Here is a 19,360-nt window from a genome sequence, read left to right on the forward strand (position 1 = left end):
CCCAAAGTTGCTCCATTCACTACCTCCTTATCTAAGAAAACATTTTTCTAGTTGCTCAGGCCCAAATCCTTGGATTCTCTTACTCCATACCCATCAGCAAATTCTATTGCCTACTCAGAATTCAACCATTTTCCAGACATTTCCACTGCTACCCATTGTGATCAAAGCCACATCATCACTTCCTGAATTTTTTGTATTACCTATTAACACATCTCCTTGCTTCTTTCGTCCCCACCACTTACCCCCTTGTATATTTACAAGGCAGCTAGACTGATCATTTAAATATGTGTCACATCATGTCATTCCTCTACTCAGACCCTCAAATAATTTGCCATCTGCTAGGAATGGAATGGTGCCTCCCCCCCCCCCCCCCAATTTGTTGAAGCTCTAACCTATATAACTGTATTGGAGATAGTGTCTTTAAGGAGGTAATTAAGATTAAATGAGGTCATAAGGGTGGAGCCCTGATCAGATAGAACAGGTGCCCTTATAAGAAGAGGTACCAGAGTTCTCTCTCTTCAGCATGTGACCACACAATGAGATGGTGGCATTCTCCAACCCCTCACCAAAACCTGGCCATGCTGGCCTCCTATTCTTTTCCAGCCTCCAAAACTGTAAGAAAATAAATTTCTGTTGAAGTCACCCAGTCTATGGTACTTTGTTAGGGCAACCCAAGTTGACTAATATACTATCCCACTCAGAGTCAAAGCCCTTCCATTAGCCTAAGAGGTCCTACACAATTTGGTCTGTCATATCCCCAGTCTGTGAACTCTGTGACCTAATCGCCTCTGATTCTCCCCATCCCTTAAGCAGCATCAGCCACACTGGCCTACATGAAATGTCGTGAACATATCAGCCCTGCTCTCACCTTTGGGCTTTTGTTTTTCCTGTGCTTGGAATATTCTTTCCCCAAATATTTGCATCTTCCACTTCCTCACTCAAATGGCACCTTCTCAGTGGGGCCATCCCATGAAATATTTTACCACCTCCATCTCTCATACATATCCTATTTCCCTTTCCTTAGCACTCCAAGCATGCTCTATATTTCTGTACTCCTACAGGACGCAATATACTTTATCTGTTTATTTATTGCCCCCCTCCCCCCCGCCAGACAATGGGCTCCATGAGAGAAGGAATTGTTTTTGTTCACTGCTACATCCCCAGAACACAGAGCACCTCATTAGTGCTTACTATTTGTGCAATTCAATGAATGCTGAATTCCAACAGCCATCTAATTAGCTTTGGAGGTAAGAGGTACCATACAGATCAGCTACCAAGGCAGCAATGCCCTAGCAGAAACAGCACTGCCTAAAGGACACCCTGATTGTTATGGCCTCTTCCGGTTTTTTGCTAATATTACTAACGTTCAAGAGAGGATTTAAAAACCATGGTTACATGATCCAAGGGCGGTTCCTTCCTCTCTCCATCTTTACATTAGAGATAATAAACTGAAATAAAAGTTGTGCAGGTCAAGTAAGATCACGGTTATGACAATTAAAAAAAAACAACAACAACAACTTGGTGGCAGCTTTCTTAACAGTACTGTATTTCCAAATAGTTCTGCAAGCTCTGCAGCTCTTTGACCACACTTCTGGGGTTCGGCAAAGGATGGTGTTTATCCCCATAAATAAAATTTAAAATATATAAATATAGATGACTAAAAGGCAAGTGATCAATGAAGCCATTCACTGTTCTCTGTTTTCATGTAGGGCTGTGGATAGAAGTTAGGTTAAAAATGGATTCTGTTAAGGAAGTTGCAAAATAATTATTTCCCTCTACATTCTACATTAGCCAAAACAGACCGGTAGAGGAGTACCTTTGTTTTATTAAAACAGGATTCTTCACAACCTATATAAACCTTGCTGAAACGTGCCGGTTAATGCCTGCTGTCATATTCATTTCCGAGCTTCCTATCATTTTTGGAAATGCCTCAAGTTAAAAGTCGCCAGGAAACAATAAGGTATCACAACTCAACTCCCTTCTCTCACCTTCAAACAGCACAGCTTTTAGAATAAACGTGTCGTCGGAAGTGTGGACACACCCACCGCATCACGACTGGAATCAGTCTCTGCTTATGCAAATCTAAGGCTGTCTGGCGGGAGAGTTCACAGCCTCAAAGGCGGCGGAGGAAATGCCGCTTCCCCTAGGCTCGGGCCTGGAGTGAGTGCGGGAGTCGCGGCGGGCTGGAGCTCCGAGCAGGCCGCGCCGAGGGGCGCTCCTCGCGCGCAACCCCGGAAGCACCTGCGGGCAGGACAGGAAAGCCCCCGGCATCACCCGGAGGAGCCCCAGGCGGGCGGCGGTCCAGCACCGCCGCGGGTACCACGCGCCTGAGGGGAAGCGGTCCGTAGCCCTGCAGCATCTCGCGAGATCTCGCCGGCTCAGCAGAAGTACTGCGAGTTCAGAACTTAAAAAAAAAAGGCCAGCGGGCTTGAACCACTGGAGCTGCCGCTGTGGTGGCAGCTGCCGCGGAGCATCAGCAAACGCGCGCGCCGACGCAAGGCCCGCGCGCCCCTTCGCCGCCGTCCGCAGCCTGGCCGGCCGTGACCCGAGCTGCCGGCCCGCAGACCGCAGCCCCAGAGGCGGGGAGAGGAGGCAGCCGGGGAGCCCGCTCCTCAGCACCGCAGAGCGGGGCGGGGGAAGGAGGTGGAGGGGTGGGAGGAGGGCGACGGAAGCGGAGGTAGCGGCGCGGAGATCTTCCCGGCGACGGCGGTCAGGCGGCGCGCTGCCGCTTCCCGATCGCGCTGCTCGTGCTCCCTGAAGCCCGGCGCGGACTGGCCCGACACGGTCCTTGCGCGGACCGCTCTCGCGTGGGGTCCTGCAGGACCCCAGGAGGACCGGGGCGCCCTGGGAGCGTCCGCCGGGCGTCACTGCGGGACCGCGGGTGGGCGGGCTGAGGGGTGGAGGAGCCTCCGGCCCCGCCTCCCGCGTGCTGCAGCGAGAGCCGCCACTGCCGCGGCCCCGCCGAGGCTTTAAACAGCCGGGCCCGCCCCGCGCCGGCTGCACTCTCGCGCTGACTCGGCTGCCGCGGCGTCCGTGCCGGTCCGGGCTAGCGGCGGAGAGCGGACTCCTCATTTGGCGTTGCGACCGCGGCCACCGCCGGCCGGGGGCGCGGAGGGCGTGCAGCCCGCGAAGACCGCCAGGCTCTCGGGGTCCGCCGAGGGTCGGGCGGCGATGGATCCGGGGCCTACGGCGCCCTCCTCCGGCGCCCCCAGGCTGGCCGGGGTCGGAGAGACGCCGCCAGCCGCCGCGCTGGCCGCCCCCGGGGTGGCCCTGCCTGGCACGGCCGTGTCCTTGGTGCCGGAGGATGCTGCGGCTGCTAGCCGGGGCGGCAGCGGGGTCCGCGGCGAGGGCGTCGCGGCGGCTGGGGACGGGCTGGGCAGACCCCTGGGGCCCACCCCGAGCCAGAGCCGCTTCCAGGTGGACCCGGTCTCCGAGAACGCGGGGCGGGCTGCCGCGGCGGCGGCGGCCGGTGTTGGGGCGGGGAGCAAGGAGTCCTCCGTGGACGGGAAAGCCAGCGGCGAAAGCGGGCCGGCGAAAGGCAGCGAGGAAGCCAAGGGCCGCTTCCGAGTGAACTTCGTGGACCCGGCTGCCTCCTCGTCGGCGGAGGAGAGCCTGTCGGATGCGGCGGGGGTTGGAGGCGACGGGCCCAACGTGAGTTTCCAGAACGGTGGGGACACAGTGCTGAGCGAGGGCAGCAGCCTGCACTCGGGCGGCGGCGGCAGTGGGCACCACCAGCACTACTACTATGACACCCACACCAACACCTACTACCAGCGCACCTTCGGCCACAACACCATGGACGCGGTGCCCAGGATCGACCACTACCGGCACACAGTCGCACAGCTGGGCGAGAAGTTGCTCCGGCCCAGCCTAGCGGAGCTTCACGACGAGCTGGAAAAGGTGAGCTTTCCCGGCCCTCCCCCTGCAGCCCCGTCGCCAGCCCTCCCCCCTTTCCCAGCCACTGGTCGGTGCTCACGGCGGGATGTGGCCTCCGGCTCTCCACCGGTGAGGTGGCGGGAATGGACGTGCACGACTCACTGGCATCTCTGGATTCAGCTGTCAAGGGTGGAATTGCAGCGGAATGTAACTTAATCTCTTAAAAGTTTGCAGCGGGTTAGGCTAGTTACGTGATACAGGAGAGGCTGCATTTAACAGCCTTCCCCATCCAGTTGTATATCTCATGTACGCTTGCTTTCTCGCCCGCGCTTAACAATTACCATCCTTCTGCATGACAGTTATGCTTGTGGACCCGGGGAAGGGAATGTGCGGGAGGTTTAGGTGAGGGTGTCTCGGGAGAGAGTGGAGAGCCTACCATCTGTCCTTTTTAAAGGTTGTATTGTATGGTTCCTGTACACCCATTAGGGGTCCCAAGGGTAGGAACTTTAGTGTTTGAGGGAAAAATCTTAATAGGGTGTGTTTGTGGTCCATGAATTATTAAAGCTCAATTCCTGCAATCTTGAATATGCAAAGATCATAAATCTTGGGACATGCTGTTCTGATAATGGCATAAATCCATTTTTAATGTAAATCTTTTGGGAGGGGGCTATAAAAAATAAGGTGGGGGAGAGCGCACAGAGGAGAGAGAGAAAGAAAATGAAAATGAGAGGTAGTTTATTTATTTATTTATTTTCTGTGGAGGAAGTCAAGAAAGACTTTCTGGGGTCTTGCATAGGTAGTTATACATTGTGAACAGAAAAATCATCCCTATACTGTTTCTGTAATTCTGCTTTATGGCCACGTACGACTTTTATTTCTTTATAATACAAAATTGTTATTTCAAGATAACATTGATGCTTTTGAAGTTCAATTAATATTTAACTTTTTAACGAGTTGGGATTACTTGAAGTTTGCTTTTACAATGTGTAATGACTACATTGATGAAATTTAGTGAATGCAAAGAGTTGGTACCATACAAGTTGAAAAGATAGTGTGGAAAAGTTTCAATACAGGAGTATGTAATTTTTTTTGATAAGATTATTTGATCTCATACGGTCATTTCATTCAGAACTGCACTTGTCCCAGTGTTTGATAATGTAACATTCACAGTTTGAAATAATTACAGAGGTCTCAAACCTCAGAGCTTATTGTTGAGAAGCCTGACATCATTTACCTTTGGGTAATACTACTCCTGTTATTCTATTGTGGTATTTTGTCATTTCAGAAGAAAAACAACTTTTATAACACTTATATTCCTGTAGTTTCTCTCAAATATGTTTGTTTTTCTTTTCAAAACTCAAAATCTTTGTAAAGTAGCTATGTAACAGGTAACTATCCTTTTTTTTTTAGAGAACTTTTGTTATTTAAAATATACAGGTACATTTCAGATTTATTTCACCAAAGCTGAGTAGTTTGGCAGTACTCTCTTTTTACCCACAAGTTTTAGACAGGCTTTTTAAATTAAAGGATGTTATATTCCTTGAACTTGTATGCTTCCTAGGAAAGTTTTTGTTACTTTAATTAAATTTCAGTAACAACACATTTGAAGTTTTCCAAAACTTCAGGGTTTTTTTGTTTGTTTATTTTGTCATTTTTGGGTCAGTTTACAGTGTTTAAAAAAGAACCCCTGTATTGTAAACTGTATAGTAGTTGAAGCCATCCAACTTTTCAGCTTCAGCTTTTTCAGCTTTCAGGGTTATTTGAAGACTAGAAAAAAAAAAATGCACAAAGAATCCCAGGTTAAATGCTTGAAAAATAATGGCTAGTGTAGTTATTATTTCGATCTTACATTGGTCCTTCAGAAAGTACAGAGTTAAACTCTAGGATTTCAATTTTAGATCCTCTTAATTCCTACATTATTAGGTGAATGTAGTAAGTAAAATGTTATGTTCAGAGTTTCATTTATGCAACAGGTGGTATAATGAATTCTTTGTAGTTTTTTATTTTCCACCACTCGGGTCCTTTATGGCCAAAAAAAGGGTTTATTAGGTTAACTAAGCATAGAATCTCATATTGAAGATACTTTTGTGTAGAATTCAACAAATGGGTTACAGAAACGTTTCCTGTTAAGGAGTATCAATCTGGCTATGCCACTGTGAAGGGGGGCAGGGGAGAGGTGATAGCATTAGGTTGGGCAGATCCCTAAAAGTTGTTCCTCACCCTGTCTAGATTGAGGGGTTCTGTCTTCTTAAAACCCTTTCTAATTCTTCGAGCCCTTAGTGAACCATTATATGTAGAATTTTATAACATTTAATTCTAACACTACTGGTTATCATGTAGTACTTTGATCACTAAATGCTTAAATACCATGGATCTGACTGTGTTCTAGGAACTATGGAAGAACCACAGAAGTAAAAAGACAAGCACTCTAGAAACTTGTTAGGGGAACTTTTCTTCCTTCTGCTTGGATTCCTTTCATTGCCCAGCACTGTGGGTTTTATTAAAAAGTATTTTGCCTAAAAATTCAACTGAAGGGAATTGTTAAATATCCATGCTGTATCTTGCTGTATTATTCAGCCAGTCTAGGGCCAGGCAGGACTCATGAGTTCTCTGTTTATCAAATATTTATTGGTGAGAGGATTTTTCTTAGGTTTTGGATACATGGCTGTGGCACTGCGGAATGATGCAGTGATTAGGGAAACAGATATCTACTCTGTTTAGACATACATTAACCAAATAGTTTTACCCATAACATAGTTATAAACATTTTTTTTCAATGCTATAGAAGAAACATATAGGTTGCTAGTGAGAATATAATAGGACCTAATTTTAGTTGGGGTTAGGGAGGCCTTTTTCAAGAAGTATGACATTGAAGTTAAAACCTGAAGGATAAGTTGATAGTAGGAAAATATTCCAGTCAAAGGAACAGCATATGTGAAGGTAGTGAGAGAGGGATATAGCCAAAAACTATAAGGAGGCCAGTGTACAATTTTACTATAAATGAGTCAAGTGATGAAAGAATTTTGTGTGAGTTAGCAACATGGTCTGTTTTAACATCGCTGGCTGCTGGGTAGAGAATGGATTGGCAGGGACAAAAATGGAAGCAGGGAGATCCAAGCTATTACTGTGGTCTGGGTTACAGATCATAAGGCTCGGTGGCCAACTGAATTGGATGTAGGTAGATTGGATGTGGGAGTGAGTGAAAGAGAAGCTGGTTCCCAGGTTTTGGACTTGAGCAACTGAATAGATGAGTTGAACAATACTGTTGCCTGAGTTGGGAAAGACTAGAGAAGGAATAGATTTGGGGAGTAAAGAAACAATTCTGTTTGAGCAGCTTGTAAGACTTCTTAGTCCATGAACCATTATGAGGGAGGGGTTATATATATATATATATATAGAGAGAGAGAGAGAGAGAGAGAGAGAACACGAACATACAGTGTCTAAGATTGTGGGTGAAATTACTTAAGGAAATCTACTTAAGTGCATAGATAAGAGAACAGGTGTAGGGTTTGGGATTGGGCCTAGAGAATGTCTAAAGGTCCCGTTAGAGATTTCGGAGACACTCGTGGAGGAAATTGAGGAGTTATTAGGCTGGTCAGAAATAGCTAGGAGAGCAGTGTCAGGGAAGCTGAGAGAAAGTTTTTAAGAAGGCAGAAACCTTTAAAAGCTGATGCCTGGAATTGATTCTTTAAAAAAGTGTTTCAAAAAATAAACCCAAAGTAGTGATTCCTGCCCCTACAAGAAGAAAAAAAGTGGAGGGAGGGTAAACAAATAAGATTGATGGACAACTTCAACATGCATCATGGAAAGCATGACTATCAGATGTGGAAAAGTAAGGCGTAGACAATCCATAATAGCTCCTACTAGATTTAAAGTATTATTGTTATTATTATTATTATCATTATTATTTGAAATCCACTGTTGTTTTCAAATTTTATTTATTGATTTTTTTTTTAGGGAGAGCGATGGAAAGAGAAACATCAATTTGTTGTTCCACTCATTATTATTTTATTTATTTATTTATTTATTTATCCTCACCAGAGGACACTCTTTTTGCATTTATCTTCAGATAGAGTGGGAGGGAGAGGAGGAGGAAGTGAGAGTGAGAAACATCGATGTGAGAGAGACACATCTAGTGGTTACCACCCATATGACCCCAGGGACAAACTGCAACCAAGGTACATGCCCTTAGTGGGAATCGAACTCGGGACTCTCTGATCCGTGGGCTGAAGCTCTAACCGTTGAGCCAAACTGGCCAGGTCCACTTACTATTATTTTTTTTGTTAATCCTCACTCGAAGATATTTTTCCATTGATTTTTAGATAGAGTTATGGAAGGGGGGTGAGAGAGAGAAAAGAGAAAGAGAAACAAATATCGATATGAGAGAGACACATTGATTGGTTGCCTCCTGCACAACCCCAGCAGGCGCCTGGCATTGAACTTGCAACCCAAGTACATGCCTTTAACTGGGGATCAAACCCAGGACCCTTCAGTCTGGGCTGGGTTGACTGAAGCCAAACAGGCCAGAGATGTTGTTCCACTAACTGATCCATTCATATATATGCAACCAGAGATCAAACCCACAACCTTGGCGTTTCGGAGTGATGCTGTAAACGACTGAGCTAACTGTCCAGGGTAAAGTATTATTAAAACAGTTTCAAAAGGTAGCATTACCTTGGCACAGTAGTCCTTAGGCCAAGCCTTGGGAGCCTTTTGCTGGTGGAATATCAAGTCTTTCTGTATGGCCTATTTTAGCCTTTTTCTGAATCAAAAGAGAGAGTTAGCCCTGGCCAAATTTGGAGCATTGGCCCGCAGCCCAAAGAGTTGCGGGTTCAATTCCCAAAGAGTTGGTTGTGGTTCAGTCCCTGGCTGGGGTCGTGCATGAGGCAACCAGTCGACATGAGACACATCAACGTTTCTCTCTTGCTGCCTCTCACTCTATCTGAAGATACATGGAAAAATATCCTCAGGTGAGGATTTAAAAAAAAGAGAGCAACTATATCAAGTGTCTTTTATGTCTTACTGAGCTTGTTGGATCTTTTATTTAATACCTAAGAAATAGGTTTTGTTTTGTTTTTTATCCTCACCCGAGGACATTTTTCATTCATTTTTTTTTGTTCAGGTAGAGTGGGAGAGGGAGAGAGAGAGAGAGAGAAACATCGACGTGAAAGGGACACATAGAGTGCCTGCCACCCGCACTCGCACGACCAGCCAGGGCCGGGGACAAACTGCAGCCGAGGTATGCGCCCCTAGCGGGGACTGCAGGCCGACGCTCTAACCGCTGAGCGGTTGGATAAAATGGATTCATAGAAACTGAAGAAATTGCTTAATGTCACTCTCATAGGAAGACATGCAGATAGAATTCACACTTAGGTTTTTCTGACTCAAATGCCAGGACATAGTATTTCCTCTTTTTATTATCTGTTCTTCCTGCTTGTCCCCCAGACCTTCTCTGAGATTGCGGGGATGTTGAGGGGTATACGTTGGGGATTACCACCATCACCTCTCTATCATGACCTCCTGAGAAATGAGGAGGACTTTTTGTGATGATGTATATAATATGACTGTCTCTTTCACTAGGATCTGAACTTGTATCTCATTCATCTTCATACAGAGAATTTGTTCATTGACTGTATCAGGTTGGACAATTCCTCCCACTTAACAAGGACTTTCTATAAAACATAAACAAGTATATTATCTCCTCTGAATCCTGTGGCTTCTTCCGAGTAGGCTGTGTTGATTCTTGAGCAACAAATTCCACGCACTACTAATTACTTCAGTACATAGCTTAAGTTCTTAGAGGTCACCCTGGGGGGAACAAGAATGGGCCATATTCCTGGGGTTAGGGAGTAGAGTAGTTCCAGGATTGAGTAAAGACGCTCTAACTGCTTTACTCAGTTTCCCGTCAGGGTCCCTGACAAGAAATATTTGCATGTAGCAAAGTCAAACTTGGACTATTTCACAATTTTGCCAGAGGCTTTATCCTGCTAAGCACATGCCACCAGAGCTGAAGTCTGGTTTATCCATAACACTGTATGCATGCCCCAAGTATACATCAACTGACTGCCTGGGTAGAAGAAAAGATACGTTGTAGGATTTAAAATGTGGAAAATAATTATGTTGCTATCATAAGTGATATCTTACACTATTCTAAGTGCTGGGGATACAGTAATGAACACAACAGAATTATGGGGCTTTCATTTAATGGTAGGAGACAGTGAACAAATAGGTCAGATGTAATTGCTGTGAAGAAAATTGAAGGTGGATAGATGACGATGGCTGGGGTGGTACAGTTTTAGAATTGTTAGAGAAAGCCTCTCTGATATGTGAGCAGACACTAGAAGGGAGTAAAGGGTCACTCAACGCAGAGTACCTGGAGGGAAGAACACTTTAGGCAGAGGAACTGCAAACACCAAGACCCTGAGATGGGAGGGTGCTTGGCGTGACTGAGAAACAAAGAGGCCGTCAAGACTGGAGTGACAAGAGGGAATAATAGGAGAGGAAGTCAAAGTAGTGGTGAGGAACAAATAGTGTAGAACCTTGTAGATCTTGATTAAGACTTAGGATTTTACTCTGAGTAATGTAGGGAGCCATGGAGTGTTTTATGCAGACTTGACATGATCTGACTTACGTTTTTAAAGTATCATTGATTGCTCTGTGGAGAATATTCTGACAAGATCGGGCGCGTTCAGGGTGGTATGGTTGTAGACTTGTGGAGAATATTCTGTAAGTGGGTAACGGTGGAAGCTGGGAGACCAGTTAGAAGCCTATTGCAGTATTTCAGTCAAGATGATTGGACTTTTATTAGGGTAATAGTGTTTGATATAGTGAAAGGTATTCAGATGCTGTATACGTTTAAAAGGTGGAATTGTTGGAATTTGCTGATGGTTTGGAGGAGGGGGTGTATGGAAAGATTAATGCTAGGGTTTCCCCTCGTTTAGAATGGAGTCTGTAGATACAGAGATGGGGAAGACTGTGGGAAGAGCAAGTTTGGGAGGTGGACTCAAGAGTTGGGTTTCATTCTACAAATTAGTTCTATAGTGGGGCAAACACAAATTACAGCTAATGATTAGTGAAAGAAAATAACTTAAAATGAGTTTTAAAATAGTCTTATAAAATGTACTTTTATGATACAAATTTAGGTAAAGCTTTGAAAAGCAGTAGTTTTTATAATAGAATACAAAGGGGTGGCGAACTAATGAGTAGATTCTGTAAAGTGAAAATGTTGAGGGATGGACAATAACGAAATTACTTAAAATACCAGAATTAAAAACATCAGTGGCTTCCTATTTAAAATATGAAAGCTGTCATCTGTCTTGGCATTATTTCTATTCCATTTTTTACTAGAACCAGTACCAGTGCTGTTTTAGAGCCATTATGCAAACCATGGAGCTGATAGAGAACTTGGGGGTTTCTAATTAGAGGGGAAATTTGAAAAGCAAGAATAGCTGAGTGGAATGTTGTCTTTGCAGAAGCTAATTATGGGCTGGTGTGTTTGTACTACCCTTGGGCTCAGAAATTTCTCTGCTTTAAATGTTCACTACGCTGTTCCTGAACATTCACAAATTAGATATTCATTTAGGTTTAGAATTCTAAAAACCACTGGCATGGCTCTTTGTTGGGTTGGTGTGAATTAGTTCTTTCATCAATGTAGTTTAGTATGCAAATCATTTTGGAGATTTTGTGGTTAGGTGGCTTGATAGGACAGGCTTGGTTACTCCAGTGGAGGAAGACTTAAAGATCCATAACTACCTGCTGTAGTATGACTTCTAGCCCATCATTTCACCTAAATAGTTGATAAAATCACCCATCACCTCCATCCTTATCACCAATTCCAGGACACTGTTTTTCCTCCCCAGCAGCATTCAATCTTCCAGTGGCATTTGATGTTCTTTTGAAGTCTTTTTATCACTTCCTTGGCTTCCATAATAGCATTCTTTTTTTTTTTTTTTTAACTTTTATTTATTGATTTTAGAGAGAGGGAGGGAGAGAAACATCAATTTGTTGTTCCACTTATTTATGCATTTATTGGTTGCTTCTGTATGTGCCCTGACCGGGGATGGAACCCGTGACAACACTCTAACCACTGACCTACCTGGTCAGGGCACCACTCTGTCTTTTCATCTTTCTTATCCCTCTCTGGCTCTTTCAGCCCAGTGTCTTGCAGTTTTCTTTATCTCTAAACTTAGCCAGCCTCAAGCCTTGATTCTGGCTTTTCACGTCTCTCCCTACAATATATTATCTATCTGTAGGCTAGATATTTTGTCTGCCAGCCATACCCCTTTTCTGAGTTCTAGGCATACAGTGCCTGCTGAACATTTTTGCTTTGTATCTCAAAGGCACCCCAGACTCACAAACTTAATGATTTCCTCCCTCCCCCTTCAGAAACAAAACAACCCAGGCCTTCTTTCAGTGTGCCCCATGTCTCCGTGCATGGTACCACTATGCATCATATTGCACAAGTGAGAAACTTATGAGTCATCCTTGATACTTTCTTTCATTCCTCCACATCTAATTCATCTGAGTCCTATAATCTTTATTTCCTAAATATTTTTATCTTCACTACTACCATCCTAGACCCAACTGCAGCATGTCTCTCCTACAGTAACCTTCTAACTGGGTTCCCCAAATTCACTATGCCCTCATCACAACTGTGCTCAGAATGATCTTTTCAAAACAAAATTGATTATGTCATCCCTTAGCTTAAAACTAGCCCTGCATTGTCTAGCTCTGGCCTACTTCTTGTTAAAGTTACTCAAGGGCACAATACCTTTGGCCACAGGAACTATTTGTGATACTATCCAAGAACTCTTCCTTCTTTCCCCGTTATACCACACAGTTAACTTTTCAGTTTAGAGATTTCACTTTAATCCTTATTTCCTCAGACAGGAAGCCTTATTGTCCTTCAGTCTAGGACAGTGGTTCTCAACCTTCCTAATGCCGCGACCCTTTAATACAGTTCCTCCATATGGTAGTGACCCTCAACCATAAAATTATTTTCATTGCTACTTCATAACTGTAATTTTGCTACTGTTATGTCTTAGGTGACCCTTTGACAGGGTCGTTTGACCCCCAAAGGGGTCGCGACCCACAGTTTGAGAACCACTGGTCTAGGACAAACCCCTTTTCCCTTAAAGCTCTTTTTTCATTTAGTGATGTATATTTATTAATGTGGTTGTTTGAATCGACTGGATTTGACTTCAGGCAGCATGAGAAGCAGATGATGTTTGTGGCTGTTTATCAATTATGTTCATAGTACCTTGTATATGGGCCTGACACAGCAGACCCTCAGTCAATATATGTTGAATAATAGAACTAGTTTGTTTTTTAAAAAAATAAATTAATATAGTACAAAAGAATCTTAAACTCTTTTATATACCTTATATTTGTTATCTAGATTCTCTATAGTTCATTTAACAGGCATACTGCCCCAGTTTGCACAGTTGGAGTTTAGGGTGCAAAAGAGCTAAGTAACCTGTACAGAATCATAGTGCAGAACCAGGGTTGAAACTTGTAGCAAACATTCTGACTCCCCCTTGGTGTACTTCCAAATATTTGTACTCCTCAGGTTTACTGTGTGGACATATCTTTTCCTAATAGAAAAATCTTCAAAAAGAAACAAGAAAATATCTTATAAATGGAATCTTCTTTAGTTTGTTTTTCTTCTGTTTTTCCTAATCTTTGTCTCCCAAAAGTTCACCCTAAATTTTTAAATGTTCTTGGGTTGTGTTTTTTGTTTTTTTTTATCCTCACCCGAGGATATTTTTCCATTTTTGTACAGATAGAGTGAGAGGGAGAGAGAGGAAGGGAGAGAGAGAGAGAAACATCGATGTGAAGGGACACATCGAGTGGCTGCCACCCGCACGACCAACGAGGGCCGGGGACAAACTGCAACTGAAGTACGTGCCCTTAGCGGGAACCGAACCCGGGTCTCTCCGGACCACAGGCCGACGCTCTAACCGCTGAGCCAAACTGGCCAGGGCTTGTTTTGTTTTTTTTAAATAATTTTTCTTTATTGATTTTTAGAGAGAGAGGAAGGGAGATAGAGACATAGATGAGAGAGAACTTCAATTGGCCGCCTCTTGCATGCCCCCCACTGGGGATCAGGCCCACAACTTGGGCATATGCCCTGACCAGGAATTGAACTGGTGACCTCTTGGTGCATGAGTCGATGCTTAACCACTGAAGCACACCTGTTGGGCTGGTTGTGTGGGTTTTTTTAAATACCGTAACCACTAATCACATGTGGCTGTTAAACTCAGTTTAAATTAAACTTAAAAGATTCAGTTCAGTTACTCAAGCCACATTTTAAGTGCTCAATATCCACATGTGGCTTATGGCTATTGTATTGGACAGTGGAGATGCAGAACATTTCCATCATCATAGAGGTTACCATTATACAGTACTATCAAGGGCACTTTTTTCCTTTTCTCATTCCTTCTTTCTTTTTCTTCTTTTCCTCCACATTAAATAGTCACTGTGAGTTTAAAATTATTAACATTCAAATTTTCTTTCAACTTTGTATGGAATTCTTCCCCAGAGATTTCTAGAACATATTAGGCCCTCAGTGAAGTGTTTGTTGAATCAGTAGAATTTATCTTTTTCTATGTCAGTATTGAGATCTGGTCTTTAATTGGAAAGGCTGTGTAGAATTTCTTAATATTGTATAAATTGTTAGAATTTCTAAAGCTCTCTTAAGCTACATATCTGTATTTGGTCTTGAAATATGTCTTTGGAGGAGATGGGTTTTCAGAAGGTCTTGGAGTAGCGATCTCATTTTGCCAGGTTGTGATTTGCCTAAAGACATATAACTAATACTTAATGAAGCTAATTTTTTTTTAAATTAGGTCTCTGTGTGTCTATCATTTCTTCTGGACCAGTGATTCCCAAATTTCTAAAAGAATCACTTGGAGAAAAATATAGACATCTCTCTTCCAAAGATTATATAGGTAGCTTTTGAAAAACTTTCCAGTGATTCCCTGAAAGTTAGGTTTGAGAACCTGTCCTAGACCATGTCAAGAGTTTTTACTTTGGTTGTCTCTGTGACCGTAGTACATAGTTATATTATTTGATGTGCTGATTCTCCTCTTTGAAATACCATTATGTAGACAAGTGCTAACAATCAAAGATCTGTCTTTAACCATTAGATAACTGTATATTGAATTGTATTAAGTTGTCCATTATTGAACATCTGCCATATTTCAGGAGCTCTCTGTTGGAAGGTAACAGTAACCTTCCAAACCAGGTTGTTTACAGATAGATAAGCTCAGAGGCTTATAGCAGCTTGCCCACAACTCACAGCCAGTAGTTGTAGATGCTGGAGTTAAACCTAGGCATGTTAATGAAAGCTCGTATGTGAGGTATAAACATATATGTTGTTTATTAAGTGGCCTGTTAAATTTTTATAGGGAATTCAGACACAAAAGTATTGTTACGTTTGAATCCTGATTAGTTTGTGTGGAAGAGTTGGGCCTAGATATTACCTCTGCTTGTAGATCCTAATGGTTTCAGACATAAATAGTCAGGCTTTAACATTTTAGAAATTAAGCTTTATGATAAATTACATAGTACTGGCTTACTTAGAAATTTCTAGAAATAGATCTGGTTTGTAGGCTTGGAGAAATTACTATACTGTCTCTTATTTCAGTCTCAATTATTTGGCAGATTTGCTGATCATAAATAAAGCTGATTCAGTAATTAAGCAGAGCAACAATGACAACAAAAAGGCTTTCACATAAAAGGGGTTCATCACACCTGCTCTTGGGGACTGTCCAGTTAACACTTTATACATAGTTATAACAAATATGGCTATCTGGTTTCCAGAACCAGAGCATGTTAGAAGGGAAAATGAACACTGGCAGATGGATCCAGAGATAGCCAGCATGTTGTAGAGGCAGAAAACAAGGAAAGCAGAAACAAAGTTCTTAGAAAATAACAGCTTATAATAATAACCCTGTAGAGTAGGTGCAAAGATAGGACCTGATTTTTTGGTTATCACAGCATCTCCAGTTAGCATAATGCTGCCACAAAGTAACAACAGTGTTTCAAATCTTATACAAAATAGAGTCAGTGAACTACACATTTTTGGAAAATTTCAGTCTCAAGTCATCAAAGGCTGAGAATTAATCCTTTTAAAAACCAACACTTTTAAGAATTTACAAGAGTTGCATTGTGCTTTGTTTATTTAAAATGCTTATTGTTACTTTATTATGAAGAGAAAATAATATAGAAGGGTTAGAAAATAGAGAAAGTAAGTTAAGTACTTTAAATTCTTAACACTTTTTCATTTTATTTACATCTTAAACTATAATTTTTTATTTCACTCTTCTCACCTACCATTAAATATGTTATCATTAGTAAGTTATCAAAGTTTTCTATGTCACCCATAGTAATCTTCCATTTAAGTGAATGTTTGTATGATACATGTACCATAGCTTCCATTTTCTCTTTGTAGACTGTTTAGTCCACTTACGTTTATTGTAATTTGGTAGTAATCAAGCCTGTTATTTTGCTATTTGTTTTCTTACCTGTTTTTCATTTCTCTAATTTTTTTTTTTTTTTTTTTAGTATTTCATTTAAACTATTTAATTGACTGTTTAGTTATGTATCTCTTTGCATTATTGTTTTAGTGGTTGCTCTACTTAGAATGTTTAACTATTTCAGCTAAAATATAGGAACCTAGAAACAGAATGCTTTCCTTTCCTAAGTGTTCTAGTTGTCATTTAAATTATAAACCCAACAATACAGTGTTGTATTTTTTTTAATCCTTACCCAAGGATATTTTTCTATTTATCTTCTGATAGAGTGGGAGGGACGAAGAGAGAGAGAAACATTGACATGAGAGGGACTGACTGGTTGCCTCCCATGTGATCCTGACTAGGGCCAGGGATGAACTGCAACCGAGGTGCATGCCCTTGACTAGAATCAAACTCTTGACCCATTGTTTTGCAGGCTGACACTCTAACCACTAAGCCAAACTGGCCAGGGCCAGTGCTGTATTTTTACTTTCAACAGTCATGTGGCTTTAAAAGAGAAGGAAAAAATACATAGATGTATGTATTTTTATTTTTTATTTCTTCTTGTAGATCTTTGTTACCATCTGATATTGTTTCCTTTCAATGAGTACTTCTTGTAATGGAGGTCAACTGGCAACAGAATTCTTTGTTTTTGATTATCTGAAGATGTCTTTATTTCACCTCACTTTTTCGTTGTTGTTAATCCTCACCTGAGGATATTTTTCCATTATTTTCTAGATGAGTGGAAGGGAGGGAGGGGGAGAGAGAGAGAAAGTAAGAAAAAAGAAAGAAAGAAACAAACATCGATGTGAGAGAGAGACATCGATTGGTTTCCTCCCACACAACCCTGACTGGGACTGGGGATTGAATTTGCAACCCAGGTACATGCCCGTGACCGGGAATTGAACCTGAGACACCTCTGTTCACTGGCCAACGCTCGAACCACTGAACCAAACTGGTCAGGGCTCATTTCACTTTAGAAAGATAATTTTATTGGATATAGACTTCTTGATTGACAGGGTTTTTTCAGCCCTTTCATATGCACTTCCATTGTCTTTTGGCCACCATTGTTTCTGATAAGAAGAGACCTCTTCTGTATATGTGTTGGTTTTCTCTGATTGTTCTCAAGATTTTTTCTTTACCTTTGGCTTTTAGCAGTTTGACTTGCATAGGGGTGTTTCTCCTTTTGTGTATTCTTTTTCGATCTGTTAAATTTCTTGAATTTGTAAGTTAATGCTTTTCACTACTTCCTCCTTCTGCAATCTCCATTCTGCTATTGAGTTCGTCCAGTGAATTTTTCATTTTAATTATTGTGATTTTCAGATCTACAATTTCTAGTTTTTAAAATGGAGCTTCCATTTTTCTGTTGAGATTACCTCTCTGTTATTCACTGGTACCATATTTACCTTTAATTTTTTAACATAATTTATTATACCTACTCTAAAATCTTTGTCTCCTAAATCTAACATCTGGAACTACTTGGAGTTAATTTCTAATACTTGTTGGTGGTTTTTTTGTTAGTTTGTTTTTCTGATAATGGGTTATATTTCCCTGTTTAGTAATATTTTTGGGTGAAAACTGGAAATGTAGGTAATACATTATAGTGACTTCAAGTTGTGGGGGTTGTTTATGTTTTTGTAAGGATTATTGTTATTTGTTCCTAAGGGTACTTAATTTTCCTGGGTTCAAACTTTGAAGTGGGTCCTTACCCTGCTTATGCAGTAGCAGATATCTCTGTTCTGTTGTTTTTTGTTTTTGTTTTTTTTTTAACCTCACTTGAGGATATTTTTCCATTTTTTTTGTACAGATAGAGTGGGAGGGAGAGAGGAAGGGAGAGAGAGAGAGAAACATCGAAGTGAAGGGACACATCGAGTGGCTGCCACCCACATGACCAACCAGGGCCGGGGACAAACTGCAACCGAAGTACGTGCCCTTAGCGGGAACCGAACCCGGGTCTCTCCAGACCGCAGGCTGACGCTCTAACTGCTGAGCCAAACTGGCCAGGGCTATCTCTGTTCTGTTTTTTTGGTTTCCAGCTGCTTTTTTTTTTTTTTTTTTAGCTTGGGTCTTGGGGGAAGGAGAAGTCTCCCTCATACCTGTGTAATTTAGTTGTCAGCTGAGATTTGGGGCTTACTCTTGCTATCATTCCATTTTTTCCTAGAGATTCTCACTTAATTTCCAACTCGTCTGCTGGCATTTGGGCTGCCTTTTCTGATTGTTCAAGCTAAGAAGGCCTCACTTACAGCCTTTCAAGTTCCACACATTTTGGGAATGCTCTCAGTTTAAAAAGTCAGTGAACTCGGGCATCTCACCCAGAGCAGCTCTCGCTATCGAGAGTATTTCTGCTCTGGTCTTTGCTTTTTGTCCATTTGCCCTAGGTTCTTTTCCATGGATATATTATATAGTTAAGCTGTTAGTCATGGTTTTGAATCTTGGTCTTCCCACTTAATACTTGTGTGACCTTCAGAAAAAGGATTTGCCATCTCTGATCCTCGGTTTCCTTCTTTAGAAAATGATACTTTATACTGAGAATTAATCATATGGTCATGTGAGAAATCCACAAAATACCAAGTGCATGCTATGTAGTAAATGTTATTTTTGTTATTACATGTTTCTCCATGTATATTGTTTTTATAATATTTTGCCCATTTATGATGCCACTAGTCATGTATTTGTATCCTTGACAACTGGTTCTTCTTAGTTTAAAAAATAAAACAATTTGAAATGTAGATCACAACATTATGTTATTAATTGATACTGACAGGTACACATTTTCTGGTAATTTGAATTAAAATGTTTGAAGTTATTAGTTAACATTAGCAAGTTGTATGGGATATGAAATGATACATAATTATGCTATTCTTTATGCATTCTGTTGTAACTCAGTCTTGAATGATTAATAAAGAATATGATGACCCTGGCCGGTTTGGCTCAGCGGTTAGAGCATCGGCCTGCGGTCCAGAGAGACC

General features: G+C 42.0%; 1 protein-coding gene across 1 annotated transcript in view; it reads left to right on the plus strand.

Annotated features, from left to right (window-relative positions):
- Window positions 1-3,006: 3,006 nt before the first annotated feature.
- SLC12A2 (solute carrier family 12 member 2) overlaps window positions 3,007-19,360 on the plus strand; it is a 93,328-nt gene continuing 76,974 nt past the window's right edge. The window contains exon 1 of the mRNA XM_036279580.1: window positions 3,007-3,900. Within this exon, the coding sequence (XP_036135473.1) occupies window positions 3,172-3,900 (729 nt within the window). The 5' untranslated portion in view covers window positions 3,007-3,171. The remainder of the gene's footprint in view (window positions 3,901-19,360) is intronic.

Source organism: Molossus molossus, unplaced genomic scaffold, assembly GCF_014108415.1.
Source record: "Molossus molossus isolate mMolMol1 unplaced genomic scaffold, mMolMol1.p scaffold_m16_p_3, whole genome shotgun sequence".
Classification (NCBI taxonomy): Eukaryota; Metazoa; Chordata; class Mammalia; order Chiroptera; family Molossidae; genus Molossus; species Molossus molossus.